At 37.3% G+C, this 20,336-nt stretch overlaps 1 protein-coding gene across 3 annotated transcripts in view; it reads right to left on the bottom strand.

The window, feature by feature from the left end:
- The window catches only part of RTKN2 (rhotekin 2), a 186,768-nt gene that overhangs the window by 12,413 nt on the left and 154,019 nt on the right, over nucleotides 1-20,336 (bottom strand). For all 3 annotated transcript variants that reach the window (XM_032695698.1, XM_032695699.1, XM_032695697.1), the window contains 8 exons: nucleotides 17,546-17,745; nucleotides 15,520-15,578; nucleotides 12,203-12,256; nucleotides 11,169-11,286; nucleotides 9,568-9,768; nucleotides 4,810-4,904; nucleotides 3,230-3,336; nucleotides 2,083-2,214 (listed from right to left, as the gene is read on the bottom strand). In XM_032695698.1, coding sequence (XP_032551589.1) covers nucleotides 2,083-2,214; nucleotides 3,230-3,336; nucleotides 4,810-4,904; nucleotides 9,568-9,768; nucleotides 11,169-11,286; nucleotides 12,203-12,256; nucleotides 15,520-15,578; nucleotides 17,546-17,745 — 966 coding nt within the window. The remainder of the gene's footprint in view (nucleotides 1-2,082; nucleotides 2,215-3,229; nucleotides 3,337-4,809; nucleotides 4,905-9,567; nucleotides 9,769-11,168; nucleotides 11,287-12,202; nucleotides 12,257-15,519; nucleotides 15,579-17,545; nucleotides 17,746-20,336) is intronic.

Below are 20,336 nucleotides of genomic sequence, written 5' to 3' on the forward strand. Positions count from 1 at the left end.
TGTGATTTCTTTTTTTCTAGTTTTAATTTAAATTGAAGAAAGATTCACAGACAGTGAATAGCAGCCTGACACTTGTAAAATGGTATAAGATACATGATTTATGTACCTTCTGCATGTTAGCTTTAAGGATACTCTGGAAACGAAAGGACAGCCTCTCAGGAAAGGCTTATTAAGATGGATTTTAGGTTCTAAGTGTATTGGTAACTTGGAGGAGCGAAATATCTTAGCAGATATGGTTATTTTATAAGGAACAACAAAACTAGGATACAGACTCAAACAGAGACCTCCAAGGAAAAATATGAAACAGTCTGATAGATAATTTTAAAAAATATTCCTGCCACGATGTGGAACATGGATTTAGTCATTCTATAATTTACAGAAGTTTGCCATTTCTTAAGTGATATTGTGAAGAGCTAGAAAACAGAATTATGGCAGAGGCTGACTAGTGCAATTAGAAGTGACTGAAGAGGTAAGCAAGTAACCTACTGAAATATATATCACGATCTAAATATTTATTTTACCTAAATGTATGAACAGCTGGAAGAAAAAATGGCTCTGTTAAAAGATATAGCACTAGAAAAAAGGTATTTTCATTTAAGGAATCAATTTAAATCTTAGCTTGTTAAAAAATAAGTCCTAACACAAACAAGTCACATTGTTATACGCTGTTTAAACATTTGGGTTATATACCAGTCTCACTCTGGTGAGATTGCAGTTGGCTTTTCCAGAATCATTAAAGCCACCAAAAGCTGATATTGCTGTTGTAAGAAGCAGTCCTTTATTACTCTGTGTCCCTACATATTCCCAATCACTGCTGAGCCCCTTCCTTGTACCACACCAGCACTTGTGTAGCCATGTAATGAACTGGGTAAGAGAACTTATTAAAGGGAACCACAGTCAAAGCCACCCCTCCTTGTGCCCCCCAGATGAACTAACTTTAACCCACATCAGTTCCCTTGTCCAATTCATCAGTCAGCTGCCCCAGTGCCTGCCCTGGCACAGAGCAGCACAGCAGCTGAACAAGCGACTGGACAGCAGGAATGCTTCCCTCAGAATTACTGTTGGCACCAGGCGCTCGCAGCAGCATGGCAGCAGAATCCAGATCGACCTGTGCTTAACACAGCTTCCAAACGTGTCTGTTTAGTTATGTAAGATGAACCCAGTTATGTTGATTGCAAACAACATTAAATTCCTCTGCCCATCCTTACGGGAAATTAACCCTTGATGACTGCACCAGAACCAGTTTTTGAGAGCATCTATTCCCGCTAACGCTCACCATTCTAGAAGGTCCTTCCAATAACACTCTTAAAGTGAACATTTAAATATTACTTCAGATTAAATACTTTCTGCTTCTTTAGCCAAACACTAAATAACACTTAACTTCACGTTTTAACACTTTAATTTTTAAGTTTTAAACTTGGCCTTTCCAATCAGGGTATATAAAAACAGCAGTAATGTCATCCTGAAGAACAGAACTTCCAAAGTTATTGTGCCCTGAACAAAACCAGTATTAAGAAAAGCAGCTTATTTTAAGGCACTAAAATATTTTGAACAATTTTCCAGCTCTCCTTCCAATTAAGACTGTGGCCAAATAACAAACCACAACAAAAAAGCTTTTGTTAAAACTCCAACTTGCTGAGGACAAAAGTCTACCAGAGCATTGCTAGGGGACTGCAAGCAGGGCTGTCTTACGGAACTGTCTTACGGAACTGTCGTATAAGAACTTATTACTTGTCCTAAATAAAAATATCCTCCTTTCTGCCTCTATGCTAACCAGTCTAATGCAATGGAAGGAGCTTACATCCACAGCTAAGAAATGTAATGTCCCTGATAAAAAATTCAGTGACTGAAAATTTCACTGAAGCACATCCCATCCACGTGCTACCCATAAAGCATTCTGCATACGAGCTGCTTAGAGCCCAAATGACTCTATGTACGCCTTAAACCAGAAAGAACCTCCACCAAAATAAAAAAAAAAGACCCAAACAAAGAAAAACAAAACAAAAGACCAAAACAAAAAAAAAACGAGCAAACAAAAAACCAAAAAACCCCAAACCAAAAACTCCATACAACCAATTTTACCTTGTTGATGGAAACTGTCAATGCTGGCTCCAGCTTGGCCTCAATTTCTTCTGGTGAGTAATAACAAAAGAGTTTGCCACCGCTTAGTACACAATACAGCCTCCGCCAGCTCGTTAGACCTCCTACTGTTTGCTGAAGGGAAGAAGTCATCAGAAATTGCCAAACAAACATAAAACAAGACCATATTACAAGGTATACACATATCAGACCTGATGATCAAAATTTAGCCAGACCAAATTCGTTCCTAAAACAAAGACTCTCTGTTGCAGAACACTTCAGTCACTGATTTCTGAAATGTTAGCAGTACTTTATATGTCTCCTGGTGTTTTACAGTTTTTGGAGATTTATTGCCATGTGACACTAACAGTACAGAGTCTGCTGGTTCACACAGAATGAAATCTATATCTGGTGTCTCTTGTAAGAAAGAAACCACCTTTATTAGCTACAATAATTGCACAATAAGAGAAATAAAAAGAGTACTTCACTTTGGAAATACACAGTATATTCAACAAATGTTAAGCAAAGACATTTGTCTAGAATTTCCACTTTCTCAAATGAATTTTCTGAACAGCTTTCATAAATGCATTACAGTTTCACAACCAGCTTAAAGCCTGTAATTCAGCACTCCTGATAATGACCCAGACCCTCTGGCCCTCTGCTATCACCTTCTCGTATGCCTAGTTGTGCAACGAACCAAAATAGAGAAGTAAAGTGAGTTCACATGAATCATTTCTGAAGGGATGAGTTTAAATATAGCTCAGTTCCCCAGCCCGACTCACCATGCTGTGATATGAACTCTTGTGCCAGCAGAGAGGTGTGCACAAGGATGAGAGCTGCAGGATTATTAGAACTGCTGCCATCAGGTACCAGCCTAAACCAATTCTGAAACAATTATACTTGATCTTTGCCTAGCAGCCTAAATCATTTTATTGATAAGCACACCAAAGAAACATTTACTTCTCCATGCTTAGCCACTGAAGGTACTGTTTGTGAACGCAGCTGTGAGAGTTTTCTTACTCTAGGTAGAATGGGTGAAAAACAACAGTTCTTAATAAACCACTCCAGGTAGAAGCAAATGTTTTAGCAATTGACTCTTAGTGACAAGTATTAACAGAAGAGGATGTAAACACAAGCAAGGTCTTCTTACCTGCTGATTTAGAAATCCTGCCATCATATCCCTGGCCATGCAGGAGGGCTGAGCAACTAAACGGCAACACATTTTTCCATACAGGGGGAGCCAAAAAGAGGATTCCTCTGAGGGAAAAAAACACAGGAAAAAGATAGGCAAACACTAAGTTCTGAATACTGGTCCTAAATACATTGTGTAGCTTGCTACATCCATTTTTACATTAAGATTATGAACCTAAATAAGCATTTTCTCATATTTTAAGGAAAAGATTTCATCCTGTAGTATTTGACTCAATGTTTAGTCCTCAGTAAGATTTTTTAATAAAAAAAATAATTCCAAACTAACTTCAAGTAAAAAATGGAAATATCATTCTTCAAGAACAAGTTGTTGTTACATAAAATATAACTTTAAATCTCATTTCACAGCTACAAACATTTTGAAAGATAAATACCCTGGCCCTCTCATCTAGCAGGATCCCAGAGCGTGTCCCATTGTGGCCCACAGCTACATTTACACTTGAGCACTTTGCTTCAGATTGTTACAGCTCTGTATCTAGGTCTGTCTTTAGCACTAGAAGAGCATTTAGGATTCCAAGGAGTTTCTAATGAATTGGAATATCCCTCCTCCTTGCTAGTCATAGGCTCTCTCTCTGTAATTAGAAGTAGGTAATGCAATGTTCCATTGACATAACTCTATCTCTGTTCGTGGTTTAGAACTGCTTGTAATGAACCAAAATATCCAGGTATGTCATTTCTCACCAGACTAAATTAAGTAAATTAATGACAGAAAAAGGAACGTGAAGAAGAGAGAGTTTAAAGTACTAATGAAGAAATGCTTACAAATATCAAAGATACTCAGAATTATTCATCCAACCTTTCAAGAAACAAATACCCCATAAATCTTCAAATCTGTACATATTCAGAATTACTGAAATGTAAAGTAGGAAATTCCCTCTGAGGTCAAGTTTACCCAAGTAAAAGAAAGTTCCCGGAAGCAACAGTGAAAGTCCCATGCCTTAAACTAACAGTTAGAGGGTGGATTACGGGAGGGGCTATCCTTGCAGAAAACAACAGACAAAGTATCAAAAACTGTAACTTAAAACACCACCATCAGTTGCACCATAATCACAGTCCCTGTAGTGGTAGCATCTCCCAACCTGAGCTGCCCTAGAGCTTAAGTACAGTTTATGCCCTGTGTTAAATCTGGGCCTCAACCAACCTCACTGAACTGAAGATATTTTTCTTCTTTCCTTCTGACTGCAGAGGAAAAAAAGCTGTTCTTCAATCCGATACCCTTGCTTGGTTGTGAGGAAGGTGAAATAATTTGTATATAGCTACAACTCACGTAAGATTGAGATGCAAATGACAGAAGAAACTCCCAAAAGAATTAAATTTTCATCTGGACTTGAAATTTTACTCAACTTGTAGTTTATTCAGCTGTGTACAGATGCCTGTTTTAGAGCTGTTAAATATTTTATTAAAGTTGTTCTATATTAAGTATCAAGAAAAATAATCTCTTTAAGCTCTTTAGTTTACAAGAGCTTAATGCAAAATGTTACTGGTTTTTTATTTCCTTAAATTGGTACCATATGTACTTACCATTTCCTGTAATGGTAAGGTTGTGGGTTCTGAAATTGTCCTCGGCACTCTCCAGCCCCAAAGTGGTATATGCCAGCAAACTGTACTTTGCTTCACTAAATGTGAACAAAAAGGCACGTTTAAGACATTTCTGCTTCATGTTGCTCAGGCAGTAATTAAAGGGAGTCTAGACAGGCCTGAGATATCATATTTGGGTACAAGGGAACTCCAAGGTGCAAGGCAGCACCTCTCAGTGACCACAGACTGCCACCCCCCAACCTCTTTCCATACAACTCCCATGTCTCTGGTTTTCCTTGTGAACAAACTCTGTTCCATAATCCGTTCATCTCCTTGCTATACCCTTATCTCCTGCCTCCATTCTGTGTGTACCTCCAGTTCCCTTCCACCCCACAACATCCAGGCCCATGCCAAGAGGCCCCATCAAGTGGCTCCTTCCATTATCTCCTCTCTGGGACTTGCTGGCCAGGAGAATTCCCTTGAGGCCACTGCCTCCAAGCTGGGCTCGTGCTTCCTGGGGAGCCAGCAGCTGCCAAACCCAGGGATAAAGGCTGTGCCATCCAAACCCCGAGGATGCTCAAAGCATCTCCCCCCTCTAGGCACACATCAAGTAATTTTTAATAGTTTTTCAGCTCTTATTGCTAGGCCTAAAGCAATTAGATTTGGTAATAGGTTCAAAAATTCCTACAGTTAATAGAACAACTGATGAAAAAAACTTTATCTGAAAATACAGGTTAAAAATTAAAAGGCATTAACTGCTTCTCCATGTTGCTCTGCTCTTTTACTTTGCCTGTGCAGACTACACTTTATAAAAGAGTTGTTGATAAATGTATTTTTAATAGTATCTAATAGATGGATACTTCCCATGCAGAAATCTGTGCAGAAATCCTACAGTCAGTTTTGTAGCATAAAGCATTTTTTCCCTTATTGTGTTTACAGGTTTCAGAATGTTTTATCTTTGTGTTGTGTTTTGCCTGGCGGGGGGGGGAGAGGAATCACTCTTACAGTCCAGCACAGTGCATGTGGAATGGAATTCTTGGAATAAACTGGTATAAATTTGGTATGTTTAACCTTTTCCCTAAAATACTCATCAGACCAAGTAATAGATTTACAGTCCAACAATGCAGTAAGAATTTCACCTGGCTAATGGCAGCTTGAACAGAGTTCACAGGAAAACAAACCCCTCAAAAAACACTAACTACTCTCCCTAACAGGATCTAGCACAAGATCCTTACAATATCTTCAGTAGTGCGTAAGAAAGCCTAGTGGTGTAAAAGGTCAGAAGACACTACTGAACCAAATCACTAAAAAATAGTTTTCTATCATAATATTTTTCAAATCTTGCTTTTCCTAACAGCACGGTGGGAACATACAGCTTTAAAATCTTTGTCTCTGCCAATGAACAAGGCAGATGTCTGCCTAACCCTAACCCTAATGGAAGAGGAGGAGGAAAAGGAGTAAGTTTGTTAGCAGGGAGTTCTGATACACATCTGTCTCAAGGGCATAAAGAGAAAATTAAATACGTTATAACATTCTGGGTGAAAAACCACTCCTGTGAAGCATTTCAAGAGGGCAATCTGAACAAAAACTCATCAGCATTTGTATACATTCTCTGCTTGACTGTTCCCTAACAAAAGATTCTCCAGTGATTATGTTTGGGCATGCAGTTGAGCAATGCATTACCATTCTATCTAAACCGTACCAAAAAGTTCAGTTTCTTCTCACAGATAAAACTGCTGTGCTGATTTTAAAGTTGCTTTTTTTTCTAAAGCATGACTAATTACAACAACAACCTTGCCAAAATAAATAGCTACTTCACTTTTAAAATATGCTTCACAGTAACATTTTCATTCTAAAATACAAGTCATTCCTTTCAGGCAGCTGCAATATAATCTAGAAAAGTTTTATCTACAAGTATTTTTCAAATTTAACTGGCTAATCAGGATTGTTAACTATGTTTTTCCTCTGCGTTTCACAGAATTAGCTAACTGCCTTAAATGGCAATTTCTTTGTATAACAAAGAGTAATCTGCCTGCTGTATCTCATTCAGTATTTTGCATATCTATAGTATTTTTCCATGTAATAATTTCATTTGGAAAAAAAAAAAAAGTCAGTTCATCTCCACAACATGCCTATGGCAAAGGTTCGTTGTTAAATTTGTTTACTGATCAAGAGACAGAGGCACTGAATTTGCCACACAGACACTGGTGTGGGAAGGTGTAACTATACCACCCTTTCTATAAATGCATGTTAATCAATGTATTTCCAATTCCAGAATCTGTTCCTGAATATTAAACCCAATGTTAGAAATCCCAGTCTTAGTTCACTCACTCAAATAGATCAAGTGGAAGATCAGGGAGTCAAAGAAAAAAAAAAAAATCAAACATGCTCATTTTTCAATCACATCTTAAATAATAGAAATTAAAAACAAATACAACTTTCAGGTATTAATGAGAACCCAACGATAAAAGTGAGGGCACTAGATTAGACTATGTACTTCCTGCAAAATATCACCAGGGATTTGCCAATTCAAACATAGAACATGGAAGCAGAGCTGTGCCTTCAGCCCAGTGGGGGACAATACATCAAACCCAACAGCAAGTGCCTGTGATGCCAGTTCTGCAAGTGAATGAACATGCACTTCTGGGAGACTCTCCAATAATTTATCCAGAGAGTAACATGGTTACTCTGAAATTCAATAGTATAACTGCACTGAAGATTTTTCTTCTATGACAAATGTGAAAAGAAAAAAACCAATGTTTAAAATACAACAGAAAAATTAAGCAGGCAAAAGACTGCCTACAAATTAAAAGAGAGATAATTAAGAGATAATATAACTCAAGTTAACCAGCCTAAGCAACCATGCAAAGCACTTTTTCACTAAGCTTTTGCAAGAAGTTACAAGTCTGACTGTTTCCTCACTAACCAGAGAGATTTCTAAGCCAAGGAGTTTGACAAAGAGGATCACAGAGTTTTTGGAAAATGGAGAATTTCACTCATGTGTGCTCTGAAACGAAAAAGGTTTGTACAAATGAAATCTACAGAGAAAAGGTGTTCACATAATACAGAAAGTTCACCTTTTTGTTGCGGTTTAATTTCCCCTGCTGGACTGGTAAAACTCTCTGGGAATACTTGAAAGATCTCTTGTAATCTTGCAATCTCTTCCCCTTTATAAGGGCTACATATTAAGGTCTTACTAATATAAATCCTAAGGGGAGCCTATAAAAAAATTGACAGCTTATTTTCTGCCTATAATAACCCATTTCTTTCCAAGGAACTTTTTTAATCACCCAGCAAAGCCATCATTAAACACTTCATTGTTCATTTAACTCTGTTAAGAAAGTAACAGTCACCGCGAGACAATTATCCACAGCAGAAACAACAAACTTCCAAGGCAGAGGAAAGGAAAATTCAACTGAGAAACCAAAAGCAAAACCCAAGGGAGGAGGCAGCTGTTTAAATTGTCTGCTGGTGCCTCTTCCTTAAAAGACAGGCAATCTATATTCAAGCAAATAAGCCAGTGGTTATATCTGATTCAAACTGTGTCTAATGATAGCGTGTCATGGCCCAGCTGAAGCTGGTGGAAAGCACAGCCACCTGACATGATGCAGATTGAAAAATACCTCGTCATAAGGTGGAACCCACTGGAAAGTTAGTGATAAAATTTCCTTTGCTCTGGTGGATAAGATCTCTTGGATGTCTATTTTTGAGTCAAACAGTAATATCAGTATGAAATAGTATCAGTTTGACAAAGACAGAATATGCTTGAATGTTTCCTTTCAAAAATCACAGGAAATAGATGTATGAAGCTAGACTAAGACTACACTCAACACCTGGCAAGCATTAAGCATTGATTCTTTACTTCTCAGCTGCCAAAAAAAGTAATTCCTTGAAAAAATTGCTTTCTAAAAAAAAACAAAACCAAAACCAAAACAAAACAACAAAAAACCACCAGTATTATTAGCATTTGCAAATTAGGTATTTGGCCTTCTTAAATCTCAATGAAATTAAAGTAGCTGGAAAATATTAGAAGGCAGTTAATTTCACTAGAAAATGTATGCAAGACTAAAGATCATTCTGAAAAGGAAACAGGTAAATTATTGGAAACAGCACTTATATCTATGAACACTGAAAACCAGTAAGTCATTCTAAAACATTCTGTGCTAAAGGCAATTAAGAAATCTCCTGTTAAGCAGCTTGTAACTGTAAAGTGCCTTCGGCAGTCCAGAGTTTTACTGACAAGTTGGAAGGAGAATTAGAGGAGAGGGTAAAAGGGTGGTTTCTTCTGCCTACATACACATCTTTTATTTCACACAACTTGTAACTTTTAGACACGTCTACCTGTCAACCATCAAGTATGAGCAAAACTGGCCAGGTGCAAAAATAGAATGGCGGAGAGAGTAAATAGGAAAGGTGGATGGACAGAGGGACACAGACAGACTGACTGTACAAGCTTGACTTCTTCTAGAGATCAAACCAAAAATATTTTAGAGTTCGCAAAGAACAGTGGATTTATCAGCTGCAGAGCAGAAAAATAAAGCCTACTCCCGTGTTTCAAGACCAGAACCAGGCCCCAAGGCTCAGCGACATGGTTGGAATTCACACCTACTTTCTCATTTCCTATTTAAAACGTAAATTTTTTTCACTTGGGCAAATACACAGAGAATCAGTTTCTTGGCAGTTTTCCAAAAATTTACAATATATTTGGCTTATTTCTATTTTAAAAGGTATAAAACCAGAATATCAACATATAGGGCTTACGGGATGACTGGGTCAGCAGGCAAAAGGGATTCAGTGCTGTCTTCTTCCAGGGCAGCTTTGAGTTTCTTCCCTGTAGCTTTGCTAAGGGACGTTTTAAGCTTCTTTGCTAGTTTCTTAGGAGTGTTTGTTATACATAAAGACTCCTCTGTGCAGCAACTATACACTTCAACCTTCACCTGGAAATCTGGTCTTGCTTCATCGCTGAAGGGGGGGAGGAGAAAATTTCAGAACATTTGTTAATAAACTGTGCATGCAGCCAAGGAATGCTGCTGCTACTTTATGTATTAAATAACGTATTTCCAGTCAAGGGGAGGAATGCCATGAGATTCAGGCACAGACATACATTAATATGGAATTAAGGACTAGAGTACACAGCAGTAACTTAGTGTTGAAGTCATGAGATGAATGTTATAATTGAACCATAAACAATTACAAACAGGAAATTCAACGTTTAGGTTAAAAACTGAAAAAAACAGCCCATGTTATGGAAATACACAGGCAAGACATTCAAACACACTTAAATCTGCCCTCTACTGTTACACAAAAATCACATGATTGAAAACCTATCCATATCTATGGTCCTAAATCATATTGAACTGTTTTAAAGATATCTTAGTTGCACCCCACACCCTTCACATTACTGAAAAAGATCCTATCTTGCTTAGATCTAATGAAATCTGTCGTTCATAACGCAACTACCCACTGCTGCATCCTCCTGTCCACAGCCTTTTGCTGTTTTCAGTTCTACTGATTCTTTTGTTCTCAAGCTTAGTCATCAAACCAGAAGCCCAGCCTCATCTTTCAGGTACAAATCATGTCATGACATAGATGCCCATAACAAAAGCATGCCAAAAGCTTTTATAACAAGTCTTTCTTTATCCTGGGGGATACAAGGCAAGTCAGAGTGCCTTTTCTGCTTTTGTTGCAGTATGTCACAGAAACTCATAATGATAAGTCTCATATCTTTGAAGAAGCTGATTTAAATCTTTGTCCCCACTCTTAACTGGAACAGATGTTTAAAACAGTTTAAAATCTGATTTAAACTCAGGATCTTGATTTAAAGTTTGTGGTAGTTCTGGCTGTCAAGTCAGTCTTCCTCAGGAGATTGAATCTAAATTGTTGATATAAAAAATAAAGGGAGGGGAGGGGAGTTAAGCACATGCTCAGATAGGTGTGACAGAACATGAGGTGTTACATGAGGAATGAGACTGTAGCCTGCTGTACAGAATAACACTTAAAACACTGGGTGCAATGTTGATGCCTATACTTTCATAATGCTTTCAGGTTTTAGCAATTTAATTCAGTCCTTGAGATATAAGTTTATCTCTTTATACGAAGAAAAAGGCTTCAGCATGGCAAAAATGAAAATAAAGAGAAGGAATGAAAAGATTGAGTGGTACATCTAGAACCAGCATCATCCTGTACACAAAACCCAGCCTTCCAGAGGTGGGGATGCACCACCCACTAAAATGAACAGAATCTCTACTGATTCCTTGGCCCTCAGCAAAACCTAGTGGACTTCAGCCCATCTTATTCACAGGCACTTTCAAAAGAAAACAGCAATATTTGTACTTCATTCAACAGAAGTAAATTATACTCACAATATGGTTACATTTTCAAAACAGATGTCTGTTATTGCTTTATCCACAATGGTCACCTCAGTATCAAAAACCTCAGCTCCCATTCTGAACAAACAAAAAACTGCATAGCGCTGTGATTCTGGAGAGAGCCAAAGAAAGGTTTTATTAGCCCTATTGCACAACACAGTGCTGAACACTTCCAGTAAACAAAAGTATACTAAATGGTAATCCACACCTCTAAGGAATTGCCCTGAAGTTCTTCCCACCATAAATTTTCATCATAGGATTTTATGATAATTGACCTATCAAAGCTGCTGTATAGGTACAACAACATTCACAGAGGGAAAAAATACCTACCCCTATGAATAAAGAAAAAAAACCAGTTGAGTAACCAGGTGTAGTTTGTGCTAGCAACTTCAAAAATGTTAGTAAAAATGTAATTTTGTTTAATAAAACTAATTGTACAAAAAAAAAAAAAGACCTAACATATGATCCAAAGTCTGTATCATTTTATGAATGTACTATATAGGATTAGACTATTTTGCCATGCTTTGCCCCTCTGACCCTATTGAAAATCAAAGTGAAATCAATGCCAGGTGACAGCTGGAACAGCTTTAGGGTTAATCTCCATGACACAGCAAAATGCATGTACTTGAAGACTACCCAATAATACACTCAACACCAACAGACAACTTTCATTTAAATTTCTCACTGGAAACAGGCTGCAATATACTCTCTCAAGTGCAGAAAAGACATAGAACAATGTGTTTAATCAGAAGTTTCTCAGTTAACCATTTAATAACATTTTTTTATTGCTTCCTCTGCAATTAGTCTCTTCAGAGACTAGAGTTTAAACATAGAGAAGCACAGGACTGAACTAACTCAACTTGCTACAACCAACTTCAAGTAATGAGCATTTACACAACAAAGAGGAAAATATGGGCCTAATGAAAGGTCAAAGAAGGGGTTGAAATGAGTATGGACTTCCTCATTCAGTTCAAATTTCCAGGCATAAGCAATTGCTTATCAGAGTAATTAATAATGATCTTACATACTTTCTTTATTGCTGAAGTGATCAGAGCCTTTCCACATCAATGGTATCCGAATATCTAAAGGGGAAAAAAAAAAGATGGGGAAATTAAGTTACAGTCAATACTGTAGATCTGTGATCAAAACAAGTTACAAAAAGTTTCTTGTTTCTTTTTCTGATGTTCTGGTGGTAACAGGACCTTCCACCCAAAGAACAGCGTATTTATTTCAAGTTTATTACTCATTTCAAAAGAAAATTCATCAATTTGAAGTGTCATTTTTGTTTAGAAATTAAGTTAGAATAAAGAATATTTTAAATCTCATTTGAAAGTACCTAAAATAACATTTCAGAGTGGCTGTGTAACATAGTTCTGAGAGGTATTCTCTGAGGCCATTATTATGCATACATGTAAACTGAAACTCTGCTTGCCTTGTGCTGGAAACCACTCATCCCACTGCAAGAGGAAAGCCTTCCTGTTTTAATGAAAAGACTGGGATATTTATATTACAAACACTTAAGTCTTGCTTTGCTAACCACAGAGAAAATGCCACTTGTAATCACAGTCCCAGTTAGAATTGTCTTAGTCGGCATAAAAAGAGTTTAGAAATCTTTTTTTTTTTTTACCTCAAAAACATCGTTCTACTTCAGAACCATAGCAGAGAGGCAACTATAGAACCATTATTTTAAATCATGCCTGTCATTTTAATATTAGGAAAGTATTTTCTACAATAAATTTTCCAGTTTATCTGCTCAATCCAACACAGCACTGAGTGACATTTTCCTCCAGTTCTGAGGAATCAGGTTTAGACAATGTTTCTTATTAGTCCCTTGTCAAAAGATAAATGCAGTGGTGGGGGCTTTATAAACCCAAAGTTGGTTTCTGAAGTACAACGGTGCTGTTTAGAAGTACGTGCAATATATTAAGCGACACATGATGGCAGCAGTGAACAGCACAAGCTCAGTTGTCTTTTGATAAAACCCTTAAATATTGTTACAAAGGAGCATTGCTGGCTCCAGTGTTGATTTTCATATGAGGCTGATGGAAAAATCCACATACAGTATACTAAGATGCAAAACAGTGGTGGCATTTTGGCAACACGTTGTCATGTATTCCTACAGGGGTTTACCCACAAAACTTCCTGTTGATTTAAGTGAAACCGCATAGAGTCACTCTGTCCCAGAAGTTAAATGAAAAATTCAAATTTAAGTTAATTTTGATTATGAGACGTATTATTGTAAATGCTATTTCAATTCTGAAAATTTGAAATTCAGCTGTTTCTAACCATTCATGAAAACTAATGAATTTTCCAGTGAACTGCCAGCAGGCAGCTTTAAACTGCCACAACTTCCTAAAAATCTATACGTCACCATGTTCCGAAACTGCCTTTCACTTCTAAAGATGCATTTGCATAGTAAGCATTTGTAATTTTTTTTTTAATAAAGAGAATTAGTTTCATTAAAACCATTACAGAAGCCTCTCTCAAACTTTAAAAATACATATATTTATGTCTGTCATTGATAAAGCACAGAATGTTTCTTTCTTAAAAGACGGTCTTAAATTTACATAAACGCATGAAAATAGTTAAAAATAAAAGCCTTTTTTCCTCTTTAATCATAGCAAACTGAATGACAATTTCAATGCACTCAATAGGCCTTGTTAGTAATTAGAGTACTAGATTAAAGATTACTTCTGTATGCCACTTTCAATATCTTGCTAGCTGAAAAATTTATATCTTAGTCAGAAAATCATCAGGACATAGATAGTCAATCACTTGGACAAGTTTAACACAATAATTGTAAATCAGCTTTCAATTCATTCTTGGATTGAAAGAGCTGTCATTTATCAAAAACAAAGACCAATTTTCACACACCTTAATTTCAGTTACCATTAGCTGTAAATCCATGTGGATGCAAATTGGATACATTCAAGCATCACATTTAATCAAATTTAAAGCCAATGATTCCTTTCTGAAATGACTGTAAACCATGATCATGTTTTTGATCAACATTTAATATACTGTCTTCTGACAAACAAAATCGATTGATACGATAACATAAATTACGTCATTTATTCACAAGTGTGGGGGATAAGTAAAAATGATACAAATGTGAAAATCTGGATTACAGAATACATTCCCCACACAGTATCCAACGTACTTTCTGTAGGAGCACTTTCTTCGGTAGTCCTGCAGAGCTATTCCAGAATTTTTGGTGCTGGTCACATGACCCCCCTTTTTTTGGTAATAATCTAAGCTTCGGGCATGTACTAACCGTATATGATGTGCTAATGGATTTATAAGTGGGTGGATTACTTGATGGTGGAAATTAAGGGCTTAATAACAGGTGATCTATAGAAAAAACCTTATTTCTCATACTAAAAATAGAGTCCTTAAAAAATCTGATTTTCTAAAGATAGCAGAAGTGTATTATTATGACGACCCTAAAGTCTTCACTGCAGATAACTCTGCAAATCCAAAGGAAGGTGCAACCACAGCACAGACAGTCAAACAGATGCTTTCACCCAACTACCATAAGGAGGAAAGACAGATACACCCTCTGCAAACAGCTGTGCTGGCAGAAAACATTATTGAACCATGTGCTCATCACTCTTCTTCTACTAGAAGTTACCTTGCTTAAAGATACAACAAAAGATTCCGAATTAACTGAAACAGTTTCAGTAGTCAGCCCTTCTACACTATTTTATTCTTAATGAGGCAGGTCAGAGAGCACAAACAGATCTGTTAGTAAAGCTGGCAGCACAGCCACAGGAATGCCGAATGCGGTAACATCCACTACTGGCACAGGCAAACAAACTAATAAATCCACAGCACTAAAGTTTGAGAACAGGCTAGGAAACAGTGTACCAGCCCACTAGAAATCACCGTTAAATATTCTTGTCACTAGCCTGCATTGAAGCCATACCACTATACCTTTGCTATAGCCACGTAACCTGCATTACCTGAGTAACATTTGCATACTAATTATAGTTCTGCCCTCAATTTCTTGGGCATACTCTGTACTATCACTTCAAAGTCCATGGTTGTGGGGAGAAAGAAGTTTTCAGCACATTCACACTTATTTAGCTTTGAAATGCATTCAGTGTTTAGTGGTAAACAAAAAAAAAGTATTTCCCTCTGCGGAAGGCCCTGTAAGTAAAACAGAAATACAAGGTATGTTTTTCACACACGTGTGACTTTAGCACAAGTTCCCTTGAAGCACTAGGGGATTTATACCTCTGAACCACATACACACTTTAAAAATCCCATATTGTTTGTATAGTTTGTATTACAAGCCACTGCCCAGCCAATTAGCTCCTATAAGAGTGACTACCCAGCCACTTACCTGATATGGCAACCTTTGCTCTGCATGCCACCCGGTCTTTTGTCCCATTTTCTGAAGACCTGCCAAAAAAGAAGAAAAGAAAAACAAGATTTGAGATCTGTGCATTTAGACATCTAAAACACAACTCTTTAAACACCAAAAAGTGTCAGTCTTCATATCACAGTTCATTTCAAATGCTTTTTTTTAAAGTTAATTTTGGTATCTCTAGTCTAAGACATGAGTCATTAGTTTCCTAAGGATAATCTAGAAAGAAGGTACACCAATTTTCTTAATTCCCTAGAAGATTTTACTCCAAAGCTTATATAACCTGAGTATTAAAAGAAAAGTAGATTCATCTTCTGTGTCTTTTCCAGCTCCAACAGGACCAAATATCAGTTTTTCCCTTCTGTGCGCATCAACGGAGATGCAACTTAATTAATCAGTTCTATTATTGTTTAGAGAATTGCCTCCTCCTCTATTAATAGAGACTTATTATAAAATGTTGCATTTTAGTTTTCCATGCAGGCAGTTTGCTGTAGACCTCAAAGTCAACCTTAAATAAAATAAAATAAAAATAATCTGTGGATAATGAGTAACAAGAGCGCACTCCTCACCTCTGCCACTGCTCCTAACACCTAACCAGATAAGGAGAAATGAAAATTTCTAGCTGCTACCAGTATCATGACTTCCAGAGGCAGTTAGAATATCTTTGCAACTCACTGATTACAGACCCACACAAGAAGTAACAGGAACAACATCCATTTGAAAACCCTAGAGTAAGAAAATTCAGTCACAACTAAGCTATAACCAAATTCCAGTCTTGAGCAAACACCAAAAGAAAGAACTGCAGATGGACTATCAACTATCAAAGATACAATTTAAATGATAGAGAAATAACACTATAGGATGCACCTCTTCTAACGACCTCCACTGAAAACTCCAGGGATTCCTGAAGCCCGAACTTTAAGCAGTGCATGACAGTCACAAATCAAGCAAACAATACAGCTGTTCACATACATCTCCAAATATCTCAGCCCTGTTCTAGATATGTGCCATCACCACTCTGTGGTCACTGACATCAAAGACAAGGAGTTGAGTAAATCAGCATATATCCATAGTTGATATTATTCCATCACTAAAAACATAAATAGTGAACCACTATAAAGATCTTCATCTTAGTAGGCAAAAGCAATATATCCACAATAATTACAGAATACCACATGTATTACGTGCTAGTTTTCAAAATCAACTTTCAGATAGAAAGCTCTTTCCTCCAACAAATTTCTCCTATAAAACCACATTTCTGAAAGCAAAAAGTAGCAGAACTGTTCCCACAGATACAATTAACTGGAGCCAACCATGTATCAAAGATTTTCTATGTTAAACTGCAATGTAATATTCCATTAAATTAATACCCTGAGAGCAATAGTGTCTCTGTACCATGATTCTCAACATTGCATCCAAAATATTCGATTAGGCAAAAGAATTATAACATTAATCATATAAATCACGTATACTTTAGCTCCTTCAAGAGTTATAATGTGAAAATATTTTCAACAAATTTTTCTTCCTATTCAGTGTTGTTTTTATCAGTTCGCTGTAGTTAACACAAGTGGCCAGCAGAGGGTATCAATTAACCATGATGGTTCCCTCATTAAAGGGCCCTTAGTAGCAATAAAAGGAAAAGTAGAAATACTATTCTGACTTGGATAGCTTTGTTTTGTTCCTTCAGACTTGGATAGGTACCTTTCTGTATGCTAAAGGTAATCAAGAAAATATGACTATTGTATTACTTGATACTGAATTACAGTTTAGTACCAGAAAAATATAACTAGTATTTAATTTTCTGAAGTAAAAAGATTATGGAATGATCTTACAAAGTAACGCTTTGAGGCAGCTGTAATTTATGGTTATGTGGGGGAAAAAGAAAGAAAGAGTTTAAAGGAAGGATTTAAATCCACTTTTCTTAAACAGGCTACTAAAAATTCACGTAAATAAATGCCTGCTTCACACTGCTGCCTTTGCATTTGAGCTGTCATTAACTCACTGCTCTGCAGCTCTGCACGGGTCTGGCTCTCCTGCGTGGCTCTGTAGCTGTGTTCTGTACGCCCGTATCCGAGCATTGCAGACCATCAGGCTCTTGACTGCGCGCAGGAGCTGGTCCTTCTGGGTGCTCACTGCCAGCAGTTTGCAGATGCCCTCACGCATCCGGATCTCAAAGTCAATCTTCTCCTGGATATCACGTTCCTAGAGGTGCAAAAAATAACAAGAGGTTAAACAAAACAACAACTAACAATATCCCTGAATTTTTAAAGGCTCTTTTTATTTCACAGTTGGGATAGAAAACTCTAGGTTTTAATTATGAGCAGCTGTTGCAATGATTAGTGAATGTAAGAACGATAGTTCTCTCTTCGGGGACAAAAGAGTAAAACAAGAGATGTAACAGATTCACTATATCCATTATACATGCAAATTCCAAACCAGGTAGTAAGATGAACTCACTGTAGCATCTGAAAGTCACTCGTGTCATTCACAGAAAAATAACATATGGTCTTTGAGAGGCCTAACTGAACCAAACTTATAAATTAACACCCTACTTTTTGCAGTTATCCCTATTAAATAAACTTTAAACTGAGAAAAATGTCTTAAATATTTTAAATCAGAAATTCAATCTCATTACCTCTTTGGCCATCTGAAAAAGAGTGAAGAAATATGAGGGTTTTCACTTCTGTTTGATATAAAATTCAGGTAAGAGAAGAAGTAAAAATAAAGGAGACTATTCCAATATTTGACTGTTTCAGGTCATGAACATGTTTCACGTCAGACAACTGTGGTAGCTTCAACCCTATACAGGAATCATGCACAGTTTTCATTCAAAGTATGAAATAAGCTATACTTGCCTGAAAGTCATTAGAATTCTGCATCACTGTTTTTTGAAGGACTAGGATATTTTTAAAGGTATTATAAAAAACTTCAGGAAAGTTAGCTTTTTCCTGCCTACTTTCAGAGAAAACAAACATTTATAAATTACTTGCTACTTCAAAGAGGTCAATCCACACCAATCCAGAAGACAACTAACGTGAAGGATCACACACAGCTTACTGTCTCCCAAAGGTGTGCTAGATGCCACTGATTACTGATACAAATTTCCCTGTTATGTGGCCATTCCTGGCCAAACCAAATATTACTAGCACACGAAGAACAGTGTTATCACTGTATTGCAGGGTAGCATTGCAAATAAATTGCAAGTCAGTGACTAGTGAAGCTTTGTCAACACTAAGCAAGTGTCCCAGCTAACATCTGGAATTGCCAGGAACGTGTCAGTTTTCAGGTTTACAGTCTGAACCCAAAACAAGCACTTGGGCGGTGGATCTATAAGCAGTTATCTGAAACTTGTGGTACAGTTTCTCATTTTCCTCAGGTAACAAAGGAGGTGGGTTCCTCTCACCCATGATGATAAAGACCCCAGGCTTGTGCAGCCAGGCAAAGCAGGACAAATATATGTCCTATGAATCTGCCAGCATTTAAGGCAATTTAGTCACACAGTGAGAACGCAGATAATGAGTAGACACCACCGTGACAGAGGAAACTAAGATGTAGAGAACTCTCCAGAAAATAACAACTCTCAATCAGAGACCCCATGAGAAATGCCTGGAACGCACACAGGCTCTCTGGCACCAGTGGGTTGTTTTGTGGTGAATAGCTCCCAAAGGTCTTATCAGAAGTGTTTTCCATAGAAGTTCTGCTGGTATTCCCTACAGTTGATATATGAAGGCCTGAAACCACTATGGCACCATAGGCTATCCCAGTTTTCTCCCTCAGGGATTTGCTTTTTAAAGTTTCAGTCATAATCAGAGTAGTATAAAGCAGGGCACCAACACCTCTGCATCCCTAGCATCTGCTTCCCTAGCCACATTTTTTTTCAGGGCTCTTCCTAGGAAAAAAAAAAAAAAGAGAGCAATAAATAGCTTTTGTCAATCTTCTCTTATTCTGAGTCAAATTTTACACAGTTATGAAAACCTAAGCCAGGCCTACACCTGGTCCTAAGAAATAATTACTTATTCTTTAAGCCTATGCTTATAAATCAGCTGCTACAAAGCTCAGAAGAAGAAAATAGTGCTCCCTCCTAATGTTTTCCAGGGCAGCAGCCCCTGCTCCTCTCCACATCTATCACCTGGTACATAAATATAGTGAGCAAATAAACACTCCTAGTTTGGGGCATCTGCATGTATCCATACTGGGACTTTCAGAACCATGCAAAGCATTCAGTCCATGTTACATCTCACATAAAAAAATTCCAGACTAGCAGTAAATGGCTGTTGGGCCACAGCTTAAATAACCACACCATATAAATCTCATCTGAAGGAAGAACTTAGCAGCCTGATTTGGAATATATAAAGTTCTTTGTGCCTAGCAAAAATGATTGGTCAGCTTTTCTTTCTTTTCCCATTCCTTCTAAAAATACGAGCACACCATCTGGACTTGGAGGAATGACTCAGCACTGTTTTGCCATATGCTGTCTACTTATGCACTGTTTCCCTCGTGGTCTCCATCCTTCTCCACTAGTAGCAGCACAACACAGACAAGATTACTAATAGCTGCTGAAATTTTCAGCCCCATACTCAGGAACTGCCTCAGCAACACTTCCAGAAAGTGTCTTTATATTTCCCACCTAACTATACCAAGTATAAGAAATTTCAAAGGATTTCTAGTTTTACATAGGTAATGTAACAAAACAACCAAAGAATTCCAACAAGAGCTAAGAAAAATTATATGGATACTGCTGAAGGCAGGACAAATTGAAATTTTAGTTCATTTAATTGGTAACTTAATCACAG

Source organism: Chiroxiphia lanceolata, chromosome 8, assembly GCF_009829145.1.
Source record: "Chiroxiphia lanceolata isolate bChiLan1 chromosome 8, bChiLan1.pri, whole genome shotgun sequence".
In the NCBI taxonomy this organism is placed as follows: domain Eukaryota; kingdom Metazoa; phylum Chordata; class Aves; order Passeriformes; family Pipridae; genus Chiroxiphia; species Chiroxiphia lanceolata.